This window comes from Mustela erminea, chromosome 3 (genome assembly GCF_009829155.1).
Source record: "Mustela erminea isolate mMusErm1 chromosome 3, mMusErm1.Pri, whole genome shotgun sequence".
Classification (NCBI taxonomy): Eukaryota; Metazoa; Chordata; class Mammalia; order Carnivora; family Mustelidae; genus Mustela; species Mustela erminea.
Window position 1 is genome coordinate 98,375,623 of NC_045616.1, and position 18,423 is coordinate 98,394,045.

The window sequence follows — 18,423 nt, forward strand, 5'->3', positions numbered from 1 at the left end:
TGGAAATTGGCCTGGTTTTATGCAGACATGGGACAAATTTTTAAATAGTAACAGGCCAGAAGACAAACTGTGTAATACTGAAGTGGTGGTGTCACTATGCACTTGTATGAAATTTCTCTTTAAAGTAAGTTATCCTATCATCTGTCCCTGTTATGGAGAGTTTATTATGTATAGACTTGATCACAAGATTCTCTTCTCTCACTATGGAAAAACTAAGGCAGTGCCCTCCTTTTGATATTACTACTGATAGTAAGATTTAATAGGTCTCTATTAAAAGAGATCCTGGCCAAAAAAAAGAGAGAGAGAGATCCTGGAAAACTCTGGTTATATAAAGGTGTAATACATACCTATAGGGTGCTAGCTAGTTGGGTCTTTAAGACAAGGGAATTAAAAGGATGGAGAAAGGAAGAATCAAGCCGAGGAAGCAAGGGAAAGCTTTCTGAAGAATGCTGAGTCCCGTCAGCAAGCACAAGGGAAAAGGCAGACTTAGAGGGTCAATCTAGAACCTGCCTACTGGAGCCCCATTACTACTCTGGAAAATTTCAAATATGTTAAGAGTTTCCAAAACCATGAAGAAATACATAAGTATAAATTATTATTATTAACAGTGATAGTAATATAAAGCTTAGAGAATTCAAGTAATACTATAATTTCAGTATAAAATGTTTAAGTTCAGTAGGACTTACAGGTTAGCAATCGATTAAGATTTCTTCTGAACTACTCTCTGTATTCTCTGCATGTGTTTCCTCCCCGCCCCAAGCATCAAACCTGACCCTGTATCATCGTAACACAACAGTTGTCAAAATAAAAACCAAGACGATCAATACCTCAGAATGTAAAAACCCATTAGCTCCATAAAGACCAAAGATTATCACCAGAATTATGAAAAAATTAACTGCCAGTTTCTTTATGCTGAAAAAAGGTATTGTATTACTCACTTTTAATCCAGCTGCATAGCCTACCGGCTGTGGGGCAATATTGGACTGTCCAGCTTCCCCTATGACCACAGCTAAGCCAAAGACCTCCTGGAAGGCATCTCGGACAGCAGCAACTTTTACTTCTTTATTTGAGGTCACTACAATATCCAGTTCACCTCCAGATTCTACAAAGATCAGAAGAAAATTTTAATTCCAAAATAAAATAATAAAATTCTCTTAAGCAAAAATGCCATATACTAACATTTTGGTATATAATTATTACCAACCTCACAAAATACCGCAAGACACAAATGATGAACTTTTTTTATAGGCTGAGGAAACTAAGACTGATAATGCCTTGTCCAAGATGACAAAGCAACTTACTTAGCCATGATGTCGGGACTCAAACCTGTATCTGCCAAACTCCAAAGTCCTCTTCACTACACAGCTGATCCATCACACACATTTTCATCCCCTCATCTCATAGCATCTTATTACAAGTGTTTAGACCCAAACTACCATCTTTTCCCAACTTAAAAAGGAGCATTTTTTTTTAAAGAAGATTTTATTTATTTCTTTGTCAGAGAGAGAGAGAGAGAGAGAGAGCGAGCGAGTACAGGCAGACAGAGTGGCAGAGGGAGAAGCCGGCTCCCTACGGAACAAGAAGCCCGATGTGGGACTCGATCCCAGGACCCTGAGATCATGACCTGAGCCAAAGGCAGCCGCTTAACCCACTGAGCCACCCAGGCGCCCAGCCTTTTTGTTAATAAGCAGTGCCACCTTTAATGATGATGGGAAAAGTAATTCTAAGAATGTAGGAACCTAAACTGTGTTACAATCCATTTCTAACAGTTCTTGTGTTTTCTTGGTATCTCTGAAAGTGTTACGATGTCTAGAATATTTCTCTAAAAATACCTTGGGTTTTAATTCAAGTTTTGTTACATCAGAATGGCCTTGCTTTCACTGCCTGTCAATAAGGTGTCAACTTTTTCATATTAGTTTTACTGCTTTTTACAGTTACCTGATCGAGATCATATGTTAAGTTATGATATTCACTAATAGGCATTTCATTTTGTACCTTCCCCCAGAATCCTACCCCCTTCACCTTTTGCCTTTTTCTTGATGTCAGGCAGACTACTGGCCTGAGATAAAGCCTTGGGTTTGAATCCTGACTTCATTAGCTCTGTTACGTCAGTGAAGTCACTGAGCTTGTTTCTTCACAGCAAAGTATTGGCCACCTCATAGGGCTTGTTCTAAGGAGTAAATAACTGCTTTCACAGTCTAACACAGTACCTATTAAAATAGCAAGGACTCCAAAAATACTAATTTCTTTCTTTCCCTCATTCAAAATATGGGCTTGTGGCAGGTGCCTGGGTGGCTCAATCGGTTAAGCATCTGCCTTCAACTCAGGTCATGATTCCCAAATCCCAGAATCAAGTCGCACATGGGGTTCCCCACCTACTAGGGATTCTGCTTCTCCCTCTGACCCTCCTCTGTCTCGTGCTCTCTCTCACTCTAATAAATAATGTCTTTTTTTTTTTTAATTTTATTTATTTATTTGACAGAGAGAAATCACAAGTAGGCAGAGAGGCAGACTGAGAGGGGGAAGCAGGCTCCCTGCTGAGCAGAGAGCCCAATACGGGGCTTGATCCCAGGACCCTGGGATCATGACCTGAGCCGAGGGCAGAGGCTTTAACCCACTGAGCCACCCACGCGCCCCTCTAATAAATAATGTCTTAAAAAAAAAAAGACCTCATGAAGAAAAAAATATATATGATGTATGAATTATGTCAAACTCGATTATTATGAATATAGGAAGTCTTATCTATGGTAGAGTCCAATTTCTAAATCCTCAGGCAGTTATAAGAACAATTCAGCTGACTTGATACTTAAATCGATTTTCTACTTTCAGGGAAGCAAAGTAGCTAAGTGCAGAAACAAACTGAACATGGGCTCAATCTAGCTCCACCAAGCTGTGTGGCTGAGGATAATCATCTCTCTGAACCCAAACTCAGAGAGATCATCTCTTCCTCATCTACAACTTGAGGAAAATACTTACCTTGCAGAGTTCCTAAGTACTGTCTGGCAGAGCAAGCACTTAATAAATGATAATTCTGATAATAAAGGACAAAGATCTTGTTCTTTGACATTTACTGGTTTGTAAACTACCAACAGGATCAGGACTGCTGAAAGCAACTGATTTTTTATTGCTATTGAAAATCTCTGTTCTAGTGCACAACTTTGGCTTCCAAGGTGCTATGTTTAACAGAATGACTAATAATTGTCCACGGATCCCATTAAAGTGGTTGTTTCTTCACATAGTGGACAGGTACACTCAAAATTAAATGGCAGACAACATGTATGCCTATGTCATGTCTACAGAATTCTTGGGAAGGAGGATTCAAGAGTGGTTAAAACAGCTCCCCCGCCAAACCTATTAATCAGATATTCTTAATAAATAGATTAACTTCCTCTAAAAATATTATTCCCAGGTTAAGTCTAATCACATTTAATTAAAACAGATAATTGGACACTTACCAAAATCATATATAACCAATATCACTTCAAATGTCCTTAGTGAATAAAGGAAAATTCATACAATGCAACGCTAACCATATTTACAATTAAAATATACTACTTACAGTTAAAGCGTACTAATTAGTATACTAATGCATATTGGTCTCACTCCTCCCAAAGTTCATCCTATGGTGTTTTCAAAATTTGTGACTAAGAAAAAGATAAATTAATAATACTAAGACTTATAAGCAACTTACAACATAGGATTTTCACTGATTACAAGACTATAGAGTAACAGTGAGAGCCTGACAAAGGCACATACTTTAAAAACACAGGCAGACGCTGCTCTATCTTAAGTACATACTGATATATGGAGCCATGCCGGGGTCCAGCGTTGTAATCATGCTTTCTACTGAATGTTTTGTTTTATCAAGCACAGATTTCACCATAGGATTTCCGGCCACACCCTGCACAAGATAAAATAACACATAAACACCCATTCTAAGCAAAGAACACCTGATGGTGTAAGAAAACTCTTATGTTTCTGATACACCACAGACTTGTAATTTGGTAAAATATAAGAAAAACAAGGCTACGGCAATGTCAAATTGCTGTTAAGTTTTCAAAAGGCTCACTCTCACATTCTCTTTTTCTCACAGACCCATGGCAGTGTGCAGACCACGTTCTGAGGAGCACTGACCTAGGAATTCCATGTACACACACATACGTGTATTCATTTTATGGATGTATATATTCATATGTATTCATTATACACATGTATCCCTATATATGCATCTTATTTCTTTGTGTGTATATATTTTAATATATTTTAATTTCATTTCACATCTTTTTATTTATAACAAAGACTAGGCAAAACCTATCCATCAAGGTCCCAAATAAAAACTATAATTAGTTGTCTCCATAAACACATACTTCGCTCCCTAAGAAAAAAATAGGAATATCAACATTTCTCATCATTACTCCCCAAATTTACCTATTAATATATATTACTCTGCTATCTTCTATTAACATTTTTTTCTACTTCCCATTTGTTGTGTTTATTCCCAAATTTTCTCTTTTAACTCAGCCCTATTCCTCTGAATTCTTAAAACCACACTATTAAACAGAAGGAACCAGGTCTGAGTATTCCTTTCTTGTGCTCTACTTCTCCCGTGGTAAAAAAGACTTCAGGGGAGCAGTGGCTTCTGAGATAGCACCTGGCTAACAGGCCATCATTCCACTTCTTCCAACCAATCACTGAACCAAGGTGGTTCAGAGAAAAGCTGAATCCTTAATATTGATATTTAGAACTGTTGACCAATCTTATGCAGAATATTAGAAGAATGATTTATAGGACATGTAGAGTTGAGTTGGATACAAGTGCTAACAGACACACTGACACATGCTCTTAACCAGGGAAAGTAGTAGTAATCCCTGTATGAAGAAAACCTTGAAAAGGTACAGAAGGATTTAAAAAAAAAAAAAAGGAAAATGGGAGCGCCTGGGTGGCTCAGTGGGTTAAGCCTCTGCCTTCGGCTCAGGTCATGGTCTCAGGGTCCTGGGATCGAGCCCCGCATCGAGCTCTCTGCTCAGCAGGGAGCCTGCTTCCCCCTCTCTCTGCCTCTCTGCCTACTTGTGATCTCTGTCAAATAAATAAATAAAATCTTAAAAAAAAAAAAAAAAAAAAAAGGAAGCTTAGAAAAATACCGTATTTGTGAAACATAAAATTCAAATGTAGTGAATTAGTTAGCCACTTACCAATTTAAAAATATATTTAATATATAATTAAGATCCAGCCAAACCCTCTGAATATTGGGAGGAATGTGACACAGTAATCCCAAAATTCATTAAGAGAAATTAACAGAAAAGAATAGTTAAAAAAAAATTCTCAAGTAGAGAGAAACTGGCAAACTTATATTATAAAACCAAATACTAATAGGTCATTATTAATGCAAAGACGTGGAAATGATCTTTCTTTCTTACTCATCAATGCGTACTCCCCATCCTCACCTGAGCAGAAGAGACTTTCACTAAGTATTAGTATAATAATAAACAGAATTAACAGTAACTAAAATAGTAAGGTAATACTGCAGAGACAGGCCAAACAGCAGAACAGAACAGAGTCCAGAAACTGACATTAACACACAACCACATAACTAAGATAAAGACGACATATCACAACACTGGAATAGGATGTTGGAGAAGTCAAGAAAGTGGATGGAAGAAAATTAAGTCTGACTTCTATTTTACGTAATAAACTTAAGTGTCAGCAACATTAAATTGGTTAGGTATAAAAAAATAAAACCATAAAAGAATTAGAAGAAATCACAGAAAAATATTTACCACATGTTGTGGTGGAGAGAAGGTTATTTTTAATAAAAAAATGAAAAGAAAGACTGAAAAAAAGACTCCTGAAAATTTAGATGCTTTTGTGTCAAAAAAAGGGTAATAAAATTTAAATGTATGATAAAAATATGAGAAAACTGCGATATATGACAGCATATAATAAAATATTACTACATGAGGCACTCTCACAAATTCATTTAGAAAGGAAAATCATCCCAATTCAAAAAATGGGCAACAAATACGACTAGAGACTGCACAAAAGAAAAATACAAACAACCAAAAAAAAAAAAAAAAACACATGAATAAAATGTTCAAGTTTGGTAACCAAGAAATGTAAATTAAAACGAGGTTATGTTTTTTGTCTATCAAACTAGAAAAAGTTCTATTTCGAATTCATAATCAGTGCCGGCAAGTGAAAAATACTGGGACAGTCTATTTTGATATAACCCTCCTGGAGAGTCATTCTTGTAAGTAATTTTTTAAAAAATGTTTACCCTGACATTCATCAGGAATTAACCTCAATAAAACAAGATGGGCATAAAGATATGCAAGTAAGAGTGCTCATCATAGTTTTATTTGTAAGATTACTCTTACAGGGGCACCTGGGTGGCTCAGTGGGTTATAGCTTCTGCCTTCAGCTCAGGTCATGATCACAGGGTCCTGGGATCGAGCCCGGCATCGCGCTCTCTGCTCAGTGGGGAGCCTGCTTCCCCCTCTCTCTCTGCCTGCCTCTCTGCCTACTTGTGATCTCTCTGTCAAATAAATAAATAAAATCTTAAAAAAAAAAAAAGAATCAAAGAAAATCAGAAAAAAATTTCCAATTGAGGGGCACCTGGGTGGCTCAGTGGGTTAAAATCTCTGCCTTCGGCTCAGGTCATGATCCCAGGGTCCTGGGATGGAGCCCCACATTGGGCTCTCTGCTCAGCAGGGAGCCTGCTTCCCCCCTCTCTCTGTGCCTGCCTCTCTGCCTATTTGTAATCTCTGTCAAATAAATAAATAAAATCTTAAAAAAAAATTACTATTACAGAATACTAAACTACATTAGCAAAATACGGGAAATAAATGCCCTATGGCATGCAGGGCAAAAACAGCCATAAAGGAAAAAAAAATTTCTGCAGAATATTTATGACTGGGAAGATGTTCCTAATATATGCTAGATAAAGACAAACACAAGATACAAAACAGTGTCCACGTTACTAACCCATTTTGAGTAATCTAAAAAATTACAACTGTAGAGATACGCACATAAAAAGACTGAGAACTACAGAAAACTGGTAATAAGAATAAAAAGAATTACTATTTTTTCTTTATAGCATTTTACGCTTTCAAAATCATTCTAATGAACATCTAATAGTTTCGAAATTAAAAAGTTCAGTATAACTTTCAAACTCAATACCCGTTACCTTAATAAAACCCCAGAGTCCACCAGCAGATGCTTCATCCTGACCTCTACCAACTCGAGGATCTTCTTGTTCCTCTGGAAACGTAATGGCTGATGTGGTTCCTGGTCCTTGGGCCAGAGATGTCAAACTGGCTTGCTGAGTAATGGGAGTTGGCAAAATACCTGGTATGTGGCAAAAATTTCCAATATATATAATTTATTTCATAAGCGATTTTCTATGAAAAGAAGATACACTGTAGGAGATGAGTACTCAAAATAGCTTTCATATTTTATAAACGTTTTGGTGATTCTTGGCGTACATAATGTAAATACATACTCAGGTATTTCAAGACTGAGGTATGCACTCCAAGAATCACCTAAACCTTTATAAAATGCAAACAAAAACAAAATTCTCAAGAAATTTCCTGCCCTTTCTGTAGACTTTTTAACCAAGTGTCCTGAAAAAGGACAAAATATGTATCAAAAAGTACTCCCTGTTGGTCCTATTTAGCACATGGATGTGGACAACTGTAATTCTAATCCCTTTAATGCATAAAAATAATTAATGTGAGCACCCAAGACCAACATATAAAAGCATGTAACAATATTTATTTTATATGCCCTACTTTAACTCAAAAAAGAAAATTCATATATTCAAAGAGATAGACATAATGCCTATACTATGCAAAAAATTTTATTAGTAAAACTAGATTAGCAAAGTTGGATTAATAAAAATCAGAACGAAATTACTTCTTTTCCTAAAACTAGACGTAACAGGCAAAGGATGACAAGGACGAACTTTTATTACTGGTTTCCACCAATCATTCCAGGGAAGCTAGAAAAGTAGGTGTAACCGATTTAGAAAAGAAGATGGCCCATTACCATAAACTTAAGGCACACATGAAGCTTTTATTTGGTTTTAAATTTTTACCTGGCTAAATAAAAATACTCCCTACTCCCTGGACCATCCTTTTAAGTAAAGCTTTTAAAAAAACTCTCAAATATCACCTTGCTGTCTCTCTGTAAGTATACAAAATATTAGAACAAGTATTTAAAATTTTATCTGACACTACATACAGTATACATACTCTACATTTTACAACACACAAAATTTATCACTAGTAACATTACCTTTATTTTGATAATGTAAATATCAAAACATGGAAAAGAAAACTCCAGAAATCAAAGACATGAGTTAAAAGTAAAGCGGCAAAAAAGAAAAAAGTTTAAAAAAAAAAGTAATGCAGCAATACTGAAACCCTCAAACAGTACTGAAGAGAAAGTGAAATGGTAAAAATGCCTTGGAAAACAGTCTAGCAGTTTCTTGAAAGCAAACAATTCCATGCGTAGTTATATACCCAAGAGACGTGAAAATATGTCTTCACAAAAACCTGTACACAAATGTTCATAAAAGCAGTGTGTGTAATACCAAAAAGTAGAAACAACACAGAAGTTCATCAATGGATGAAATGAATAAACAAAATGTGGAAGGAAAATCCCTACTACAGAATACTGACCCATAAAAACAAAGAGTACAGACACATGCTACAACATGGATGAACTTAAAAATACCCTGAGGGGAGCCTGGTTGACTCAGTAGGTTAAATGTCTGCCTTCGGCTCCAGTAACAATCTCAGGGTCCTGGGATGGAGCCCCGCATCAGGCTCCCTGCTAAGCAGTGAGTGTGCTTCTCCCTCACCCCTTCCCACACTCATGTGCTCGCTCACTTGCTTTCTCAAATAAAATCTTCAAAAAAAACACACTAAGTGAACGAAGTTTGTCACAAGACTATATATGGTATGATTCTATTTATATGAAAAATCCAAAATAGGTATACTCATAGAGGCACAAAGCTCATGAATGGTTGTTTGGGGCTGTGAACATCGGGAGCAAGTGGGGAGTAATTGCTAATAGGTAGAGGGCTTCTTTCGGGGGTGATTAAAAGTTTCTATAACTGATGACAGTGATGGCTGCACAACTCTGTAAATACTGTGACAACTACTGAATTATATACTTTAACGTAAGGGTAAATTGTATGATATAAATTATTTGCCAATAAAGCAATTATTTTAAAATGTATTTAAACATTAACTGTAGCCATTTATTTCAAAGTATCAGTAAGAGAATTACCTGTTACCGGAGGTGCGGAGAATGACGGCATCAGGGGTGTCTGGGGAGCTCTTCCTGCATGTCCCCTTGTAATGTCGTAAGTTGCCCCAACGGAAAATCCCGATGTGGGAGGACCAGAAGGGGGTGCAGATGAAAGAGTGCTTTGGGCAGACGATGAAGCCGGGAAGTGGGACAGAGGAGGATTACTGAAGGCAGCAGCAGGTGGTGGAGAGACAGGAGGTGGGATAGAAGTCGTGAGAGCTGGAACAGAAGGGACCGGTGAAGGCGGCACGAAGGGCAAGGGTGCGGAGGGCCTCACGGGAGGGAGGGACGGCTGAGGGGTGGAGTACGCATGTGGCGGCAAAGACTGTATGGAGGACACATTTGGAGAAGAGAAAGAACTGGTTGCAGCTGGAAGATGGGAAGGAAAAAACCCCACAAAAATTAGAAATGCTTTTCATTCACTTAGTTTTCAAAGTATCTCATTACTTTTTTACTGCAAAATTTAAAAATTTAACAGACCATAACCCATTATCTTTAATGTGTTATTTAAAATATACAACACCTACGACTAAGTGCAAATGACTTTCAACTCCCCTAACTAAAAGTAGCAGTTACATAAAATTAAGTTACAGTCCTAGTCATAAATAGATCTTTACGTTTTCATTCATTTTGCTTCCCATCCCCCACCCAAGAAAACAGAGCTGTTTTCACCCTTGATGCCTTTAGCATAAAAACCTACAAAGTGACTCCAAAATTTTGGTCAGGAGGCTGATCATCACAAAGTGACAAGACTATGAGACAAAACTAACACAAGCTTTTTGGGATACTTTTGTCCTAAGATGACCATCTGTAGTCAGTATGAATATAGAGAACAAAAGTTTACCCAAAGGAAAACAAACTTTTGGGCTTCAATAAAAAAAGTTCACTTCCCTTCATCGTGGGAAAAATCAGAAATGTTTTCGTCTATGTATTTTTCTTATAACCGACTCTGAGGAAAGTTAACAACATCATTACTACCGTCCAGCCACACTAGATGCTGGCGACGCCACGTACCTAAAGGCAGCGGGGTGGAAGCTGCGGCAGCTGCAGCCAGGCCTGCGGAGTGTGGTGGAGGAGTCCCCGGCGGGGTTGTCTCTATTCCGCTCTCTTCCATCATTTTTCTTCAATTATGGTTTACTGTAAAAATAGAGAAATGGAACATATATTGCACAGTAATCAAGTGTAGTTTCAAAGAATAATTTTAGAAAAAAAAATCATCAAGACACAGAGGTCTATACAATTTATAATGCCACTTATTTCTGGATAAAGGCTCTGTCAAAACTCCTAGAAAAACATTGTCTGTGACAATGTTTAATGTGCACATAACATTTTCATACACATACCTTATAATTGAGAAATAATTTTATATTATTCATAAATTTCAAACAGTAACTCACTAATACAATTTTTTGCCACATGAATCTACGTTAGACTTTTATCTTCATTCTAGTTACTAATACATTTAAAATAAAAATATGTTAATTTATTTTTCTTCTTCTTTTTCTAGTTCACATTTAAAATCATACTTAGTGGGGCGCCTGGGTGGCTCAGTGGGTTGGGCCGCTGCCTTCGGCTCAGGTCATGATCTCAGGGTCCTGGGATCGAGTCCCGCATCGGGCTCTCTGCTCGGCAGGGAGCCTGCTTCCCTCTCTCTCTCTCTCTGCCTGCCTCTCCATCTACTTGTGATTTCTCTCTGTCAAATAAATAAATAAAATCTTTAAAAAAAAAAATAAATAAATAAAGTAAAATCATACTTAGTAATGGCTAAATGATATGTCTCATATTTTAGAAATGTTAAACTAGATAGCAGGATCCTAAGAGAAAAATGGTTTATCAAATATGGAAAACTTCCTTAAAAACTAAAAACTTCAAGTCTGTCTCAAGTATAAAATCAAAACTTCTAAATAAAACTTCTGGTTTTGATTTTGATGTGTTCAGTCATTTAACAAATACTCAATGAAAGTCAACTGCTAGCCAAGCACTGCACCAGTGCCTCTGGACATAAAATGTAAACAAAGACAAACAAGATACTTACAGTCCAGTACAGCAGAGGGTCAAGTAATACCACCAATGAACTGTAGCCTTAATTATGTGCTCTGAGGGTAAGAACACCATCCTATTTGAGGGGGAATACGATTTTCAGTTGAGTGAGGAAAGGAAGTCCCATATAAACAGAGATCCAAAAGATGCAGAATTTCATTAGGCAACGGGAAAGAAGTAGGGAAGGTTCCAGAAAAAGTGAATATACACCAAGTGTACAAGCGTAAAGTAGAGGGAACAAGACATATTCAAGAAAACCCATGTGACAAGGAACAGAAAAAAAGATGAAGACTGGAGACACAGGCAAAAACCCATACCGTGTTGAACCTTATAAACCACATCAAGGAGTTGGATTTTTTAAGGACACAAAGGCACCGTACAGCATTCAAGCTGGGGATGACATATTTGCCTTCTAACTTTTTTGGAGAAGTTTTAGATTTGCAAAAAGATGCAAAAATAGACCAGAGTTCCTGAGTATCCTAACCCCAGCTTCTCCAACCAACAGCATCTTACCTAACTGCAGTAGAGTGATCACACCCAGGAAATTAACACTGGTGCTGTACTAGTAACCAGTGATTTTATTTGGGTTTTCACCTGTTTTTACATGTGTATGCTTCTGTCTGTGTGTGTAGCTCCATGAAGTTTCATCACACACAAAGACTCATGTAACCAACACCACTATCATTCTAAAGAATCTCCTTTGTGGTGCTCCTTTGTCAGAGCCTCCCACTAACCACAGGCTGTGGCAAGAGACTGTTCTCTATCATTTTCTCATTTAATGAATGTTACCTAAATAGAACCATACGGCATATGACATTCTGAGACTGGCTTTTTTTTTTTTTCTTCAGTCAATATAATGCTCCTGAGACCTATCCAAGTTGTCGGATGTATCACTGGTTGGGGTTTTTTAAAATTTCTGAATGGTATTCCATTTTACTGATGTGCCACAGTTTATCTATTGGTCTGGTAAAGGACATTTAGGCTAATTCCAGCTTTTGGCAATTCATATTTGTGTTCTGAAAACATTCCTCTGACCACAGTATGCAGGTTGGGATATAGGGCAGTCAGAGTAAATGCAGAGAGACTATTAAGAAGGAGAGTAGTTCATATAGGAACTGATAACACCCAAGGCAAGTGCCTCTAAAGTGCAGGGAGGGGAGGAGGGACCCAGAGGTCATTGGACAACATCTGAGACATTTTTCATTGTCAGAACTAGAGGGACTACTGGTATCTAGTAGGTAAAGGCTAGGAATACAACTAAAAATCGCACAGGGCACAGGAAAACCCTCATAAGAATGATTAATTATCTGGCCCCACATATCAATTGTAGCAAGAGTGAGAAGCTTTGGCCTAGACTAATATGATGACAGGGGAGATAAGGAAGAATGAGTAGATTCAAAAACTGGAGATGGGGCATGACTTACACAAATGTATAGATGGCTATGCATTCACTAAGACAGGGAACACGGGAAAAGGTCAAGAGGTTTGATGTCTTCTTTTTTGGGAAGGGGCATTATGCGCTGCTTAAAATTGGACATACCAAGTTTAAGCTCCTTGAAACATCCAAATAGAGACACTGATGAAGTCTGTGGTTTAGCCGTAAGTGTAGGTTTCTTCAGTTTACTGAGTCCTAAAGTCGTGTTCTGGGATAAGGTTATCTAAGGAGAGAATACCAAGTGAAAAGGAAAAGATGACCCAACCAATCCTTGAAAAAATGCCTGGCAGGTGAGCTTGCAAAGAGTGAAATGACCAAAAAGGAGAAAACCAGGAGACGGTGGTGTCCAAAAGCCAAAGAAGTTCCAAGGTAGGAAGGGGCAGCAGTACCAAATGCTGCAGAAATGCCAAAGTACTATGATATCTGAAAGAATGTCACTGATTTTCCAAACTGAAGATATGAACACAGGGAGAGCAGTTTCCATAGAAAGAGCAGGGCTAGAAGCCAGTTTCAATTGGACTGAGTAGGAGGAGGTGAGGTAGAAATACACAACACTTTGAAAGAGTTTGGTTGTGAATGTGGAGGAAATATCTATGGCATTTAAGTCGAGACCAGGGATCTGGGAGGCAAGCATCTTTTCACTCAGTACCTCTACACCAAAGTGAGATAAACTGGAACACAAACAGCCTTCTGGGGACTTGATCCCTCCCTGCCAAAGCCACCTCTTTTCATCTCCCCGTTTTCCTCCTTACAGATACTACCAAATCCTCACAATGGCCAGTAGAAGTCCTGTTTAAAGATAATCTTGATCCCTAAATTAATGAATGTGTTGGCAAAACAGTCTCTGCAATGAAAACAACTTATAACCTGCAACAAAGGGTCCATTTCTTTCCGTCTTTAAAAGACACACTAAGAAGTGGCTTAATGAGGTTATTAGGTAAATTCGGTGTACATAAACATTATGCCTTCTTACTGAAGAAAAGCTACTGTGATTACAGTGAAGTGTCAGACTTGGTAAAGGTTTTAGTGCATACCTTTTCAGCATAGGAAGTGTTATTAAGGTGTCAACATTAAAGAAAGTAATGAAAAATAGCTTAGAAAATTGAGTCCTCAGTCTCTTCGAATTTGCATCTATTATGGTTTTTCTAATACAAAGTGAATGGCTACTTATAAGAATACAATAAAGAAATGGAATAATGCAGCTTTGATCAAAGTAAAAGCCTTAAAAGCAGTTATTACTGGTGCTCTAACAAACAACGAACGCCAAAGCAGGATGTGAGAGTTTTGTCTACGCATTCTCAGCTGTGACCCCAAAATACACTTCCATAAATGTTCACTGAATGAAAGAATGGCTGTAAAGCAGAAAGACCGGAACGCCAAAATGTCATGTTCCCAAGCAAGTACATGTTGTCACTCAAAAATACCTACCCTGACAGGCAGAAATGGATATAAATTCTGCCCATCTAGGATAGGAGCTAGCATGCCAGTTTGCCGGAAGCCGGTCCCAAAGGCGAACAAAGAGCAGAATGCAAAAGCCAGGGAACCTGGGGAAAATAAACTCCTTCCCACTGCCATTCCCAGTGCACGGACCCAGGAGCCGGGAGAAGGCGGGAACGGCCGGCACCCTGTGCCCGGAGACAGCGGCCTTCCCGCAGGCCCTGCCACGTCTCCAGGCCGGGCCGGGCTAAGGTCAGCGGGCGCCTGCCGCCCGTCCCGTTCGGCCGCCCGCGCGCTGGAAGGCGGAGCCAAACGGTCAGGGGCGCCAGGCTGGGTCCGCACCCCGGAGCCAAGGACGGGAACCGGACCCAGGACCGGCACCCACAGTGCTAAACGCGCGGCGGGGACTGCTCGCCTGGCCAAGGGTCCCCGTGCCGGGCCGCACTGTACACGCTAGCACAGCCTGCGCTCGGGACTCCGCTGCGGGGCTCCGAAGCGACCCTAACCATCCCGCGGCGCTGCCCGCTGGCCCGCCCACCTGGAGGGGTCGGCGCCCGTTGGCGCCCGCATCCCACCCCACCGCCCGTCAGCACCTGCGTCGCTGCCAGGCTGACGCTTACCTGGGGGCCCGAGAGAGCGTATGCGTGGCAGTTGGAAAGTGCAGGACAGGACTTCGGGGTGCTAAGACTACCGCTCGGAGAAGACCGCGAAGACGCCGGCAACAGCTCACCGCTGCGCGTCCCCGCCTCCAAAATGGCCACCGAAGGCGCACGCCCCTGCGGCTGCCACGTCGACCACGCACCGCCCCGCCCGCTGGGAGCCTCTGGGTCGCGCCCGGCCCCGCCCCGCCCCGCGCCCCGCCCACGGGGAGCCTCGTCGCGCCCCGCCCCTCCCGAGAACGCAGGTTAAACTCGTCTGTGTACCTCGGACCTGAGGTGCTGCTACCGGGGTACTCGGCCCCGGCCCCTCTGGGAGCATGTCCAGCAGCACCGTCATGCTTCCCACTCCACAGCCCTACACGCGAGAACGGCATCCTCGTTACCAGGTGTAGCTCGCTTATCCTGCGCGGTGGCCGCCCACGGAGTGGCGATGAGCCAGCCAAAGTCGTCCTGTCCAATCCCCAACTGCATGAAGGAACCCCCTTCACAAACGCGACAGACAGGGGACTTGCGTTATTTACCAAAATTTCCAGAAAACAGCAGTTGCATCCGGAGAAATAAAAAGCGGGTGGGTAAAGGGTAGCAGCTACTGTTACTTTTTTCCCCAACAATATTTAGTACATGTACATTCTTTTTCTTAATTGAAAAAACGAAAGGCAAAGATTATTAACCTTCTTAACCTAATGTGACACACTTAAAGCAGTTCCTGAAACAGTTTGTGCTCAATAATGCACATTAAATAAATAAGTGAACGGTGTGCGAGAGAGGGAAATAAGGAATCTGAAACCAGAAGTCTGGGTTTGTAAGGTGCCCGGGTGGCTTCGACACACGTCATGATCCCAGGGTCCTGGACTGGAGTCCTACCTCAGGCTTCCTGCTTACTGGGGAGCCTGCTTCTCCCTCTCACTCTGCCACTCCTCCTGCTTGTCCTCTTGCTCTTTCTCATAATTAAGTAAATAAATAAATAAGTAAATAAAATCTTAAAAAACAAAAAGTCTGGGTTTGGGTCTGACGCTACCCTAACATCAGTCATGCAGCTGTGCCCTTGTATAGTTAGTTCACTTAGCCTTCTCCAGTCTCCCTAATTCCATCTGTAAGATGAGAATATTATACTCAGGCAGGTAACAGTCCAAATGAGTAGTATGAAAGCACTTTTTCAACTGCTGAGTGTTAAACACATGAAAAATTGTTTTTGTTCCTTCCAAATTCCTTTAGGAGCCCATTTCTAGATTTCACATGAATAGATCTCTTGGACTTGACAGTTCCAAGCATTCTAAAATGTCTCATTAAACAGCTGACAGTATTAAACTATGCCCTCTCTTCAGATCTTCCTTTGCCATTACAGCGGGTTGTTTCTTTTGGTGGTGACTCTTATTCCATCCACAGAGAATGTGTGTAGGTAGCTATCCAGGTTACTTTTCTAGAAGTGCTGTTTGGGCGGACCTGAAAGTAGTCACCATCTCCATCTTCTTTGGTCGACACCCTTAATAGCTATAAGGTTTATTCATTTCTTCATTCAACAATTATTTATCACTGACTGCACTGTACAGAGCATTAATACCAGAAATGTAGAAGGAACAAGACAGACAAGGTCCTGACACTTAGGAGGCTTTCATGCTCAACAGGAAAAAGAGAGGCTATGAACAGGAACACAGAGTATTTACGATGAGTACTTTCAGGATAATCAATAAACAAATTTGTTTAGACAGTAATTGGCCACTTTGGATAGGATGGGTGAGCAAGGCTTCTCTGAGGAGGTGGGACTTGAGCAGGGACGTGTAAGGAAGCAGGCCTGTGGTTATCTGGCTGGAAGGAAGGGCACACAAAGGCTCCAAGGGAGGTGTTTGGCACCTTTGTGGAACAACCAAGGAAACAGAGACTGGGTGGATAGAAATGAGGTCAGAGGGAAAGTAGGGCCAGATCATATCCAGCTTTGCAGGCCCTGGTCAGAACTTTGGGTTTTATTCTGAGAGAAATGGGAAGTGGAAAGGTTTGAACAGAGGACTGGCAAGATTTGACTTCAGTGTAAAATCACTCTCTGATTGCTGTGACTATAGGGGACAAAGGGACTAGCACAGGATGGCCACCACCACCATGTTGGTGGCTTGTGCAGCTAACTGGGCAGAGGGAGGTGATGCTCGTTCTAGATATATCTTGAAGGTTGAGTTGTCATAATTCACTGATGGATGGAACATGACCTGTGTCAGTTTCCTGAGACTGCCCAACAAATCACCACAACTGTTTAGAGAAAAAGACAGCAGGTGGGTTGTGCTTTTTTTTTTTTCCCCCCCTCTCACAGTTCTAGAGGCCAGAAGTCCAAAATCAAGGGTCAGCAGGAGCTCCCCAAAGATTCTGGAAGAGAATCCTTCCATGTCTAATTTCTGGTGGATCCAGATGTTCCTTGGCTTCTACCAGCAAGACTTCAATCTCTACTGGTCTTCATTGTGGCCTTCTGCCTCTGTGTCCTGTAACTCTGTATCTCAAACCTCCCTTGAACTTTTTTATTTTTTTAAAGATTTTATTTACTTTTTTGAGAGAGAGACAGTGAGAGAGAGAGCATGAGCAAGGAGAAGGTCAGAGGGAGCAGCAGACTCCCCGTGGAGCTGGGAGCCTGATGTGGGACTCGATCCCGGAACTCCAGGATCATGACCTGAGCCCAAGGCAGTCGTCCAACCAACTGAGCCACCCAGGTGTCCCTCCCTTTACCTTTCTACGCATATATACCATTGCATTAAGGGTCCCTCCTAAACCCAGAATGATCTCATTTCAAGATCCTCGGGGGGCGATCTAAACCCAATTCCCAAATAAGCTCACATTCACAAGTTCCCAGTAGACTTATCTTCTGGGGAGGCTGCCATTCTGCCCACCAGTTGGGTGGTATTTCACACATGAGTTGAGGTTTTTTTTTTTCTAGCTTACTTCATAGTCTACTCTTAATTATTCTCAAAAGAGTCCATAATATGTGTAATATTCATATAGATACTGAAGCATGTATTTTGAGGTGGGAAGGAGAAGATGCTGGGACCCCGGGCATCTGCAGCATTGCCTGGAGTAAAGACAGACCTGAACCTGGTCAGAAATACCACAGGCTCTGCAACTCGGAAGAAGTCTTGACCCAAACATTGCATGGAATATACTTGTACTGAACAATTATTCATTGTTTATCTGTAATTCAAATATAAAGATTTACTTATTTAGTTATTTAATAGACAGAGATGACAAGTAGGCAGAGGCAGGCAGAGAGAGAGGAGGAGGACCCTGGAATCATGACCTAAGCCAAAGGCAGAGGCTTTAACCCACTGAGCCACACAGGCTTGCCTGGAATTCAAATTTAGAAGGCAAGCAAGGTGTGACTGCAAGACAATGTGGTAGAGATAAGGACATAAGTCTTGGTACCAGACAACCTGGATTTGAATCCTGGCTCTCTAGCACCTGCTAGGTCACCAGCTAGCCTTGGGCATGTCATTTAAACTCTGCCTTGATTTCTTCACCTATAAAATAAGAACTTATATTAATACCTACCTCATAGTTTGTTGCTTA

At 40.6% G+C, this 18,423-nt stretch overlaps 1 protein-coding gene across 1 annotated transcript in view; it reads right to left on the bottom strand.

Moving 5' to 3' along the window:
• PRRC1 (proline rich coiled-coil 1) overlaps positions 1–14,938 on the bottom strand; it is a 40,700-nt gene extending 25,762 nt beyond the window's left edge. Inside the window, exons 1-6 of the mRNA XM_032336848.1 lie at positions 14,845–14,938; positions 10,327–10,449; positions 9,292–9,681; positions 7,184–7,344; positions 3,799–3,901; positions 939–1,102 (exon numbers count right to left, since the gene is read on the bottom strand). Coding sequence (XP_032192739.1) covers positions 939–1,102; positions 3,799–3,901; positions 7,184–7,344; positions 9,292–9,681; positions 10,327–10,429 — 921 coding nt within the window. The 5' untranslated portion in view covers positions 10,430–10,449; positions 14,845–14,938. The remainder of the gene's footprint in view (positions 1–938; positions 1,103–3,798; positions 3,902–7,183; positions 7,345–9,291; positions 9,682–10,326; positions 10,450–14,844) is intronic.
• Between the last annotated feature and the right edge of the window lie 3,485 nt (positions 14,939–18,423).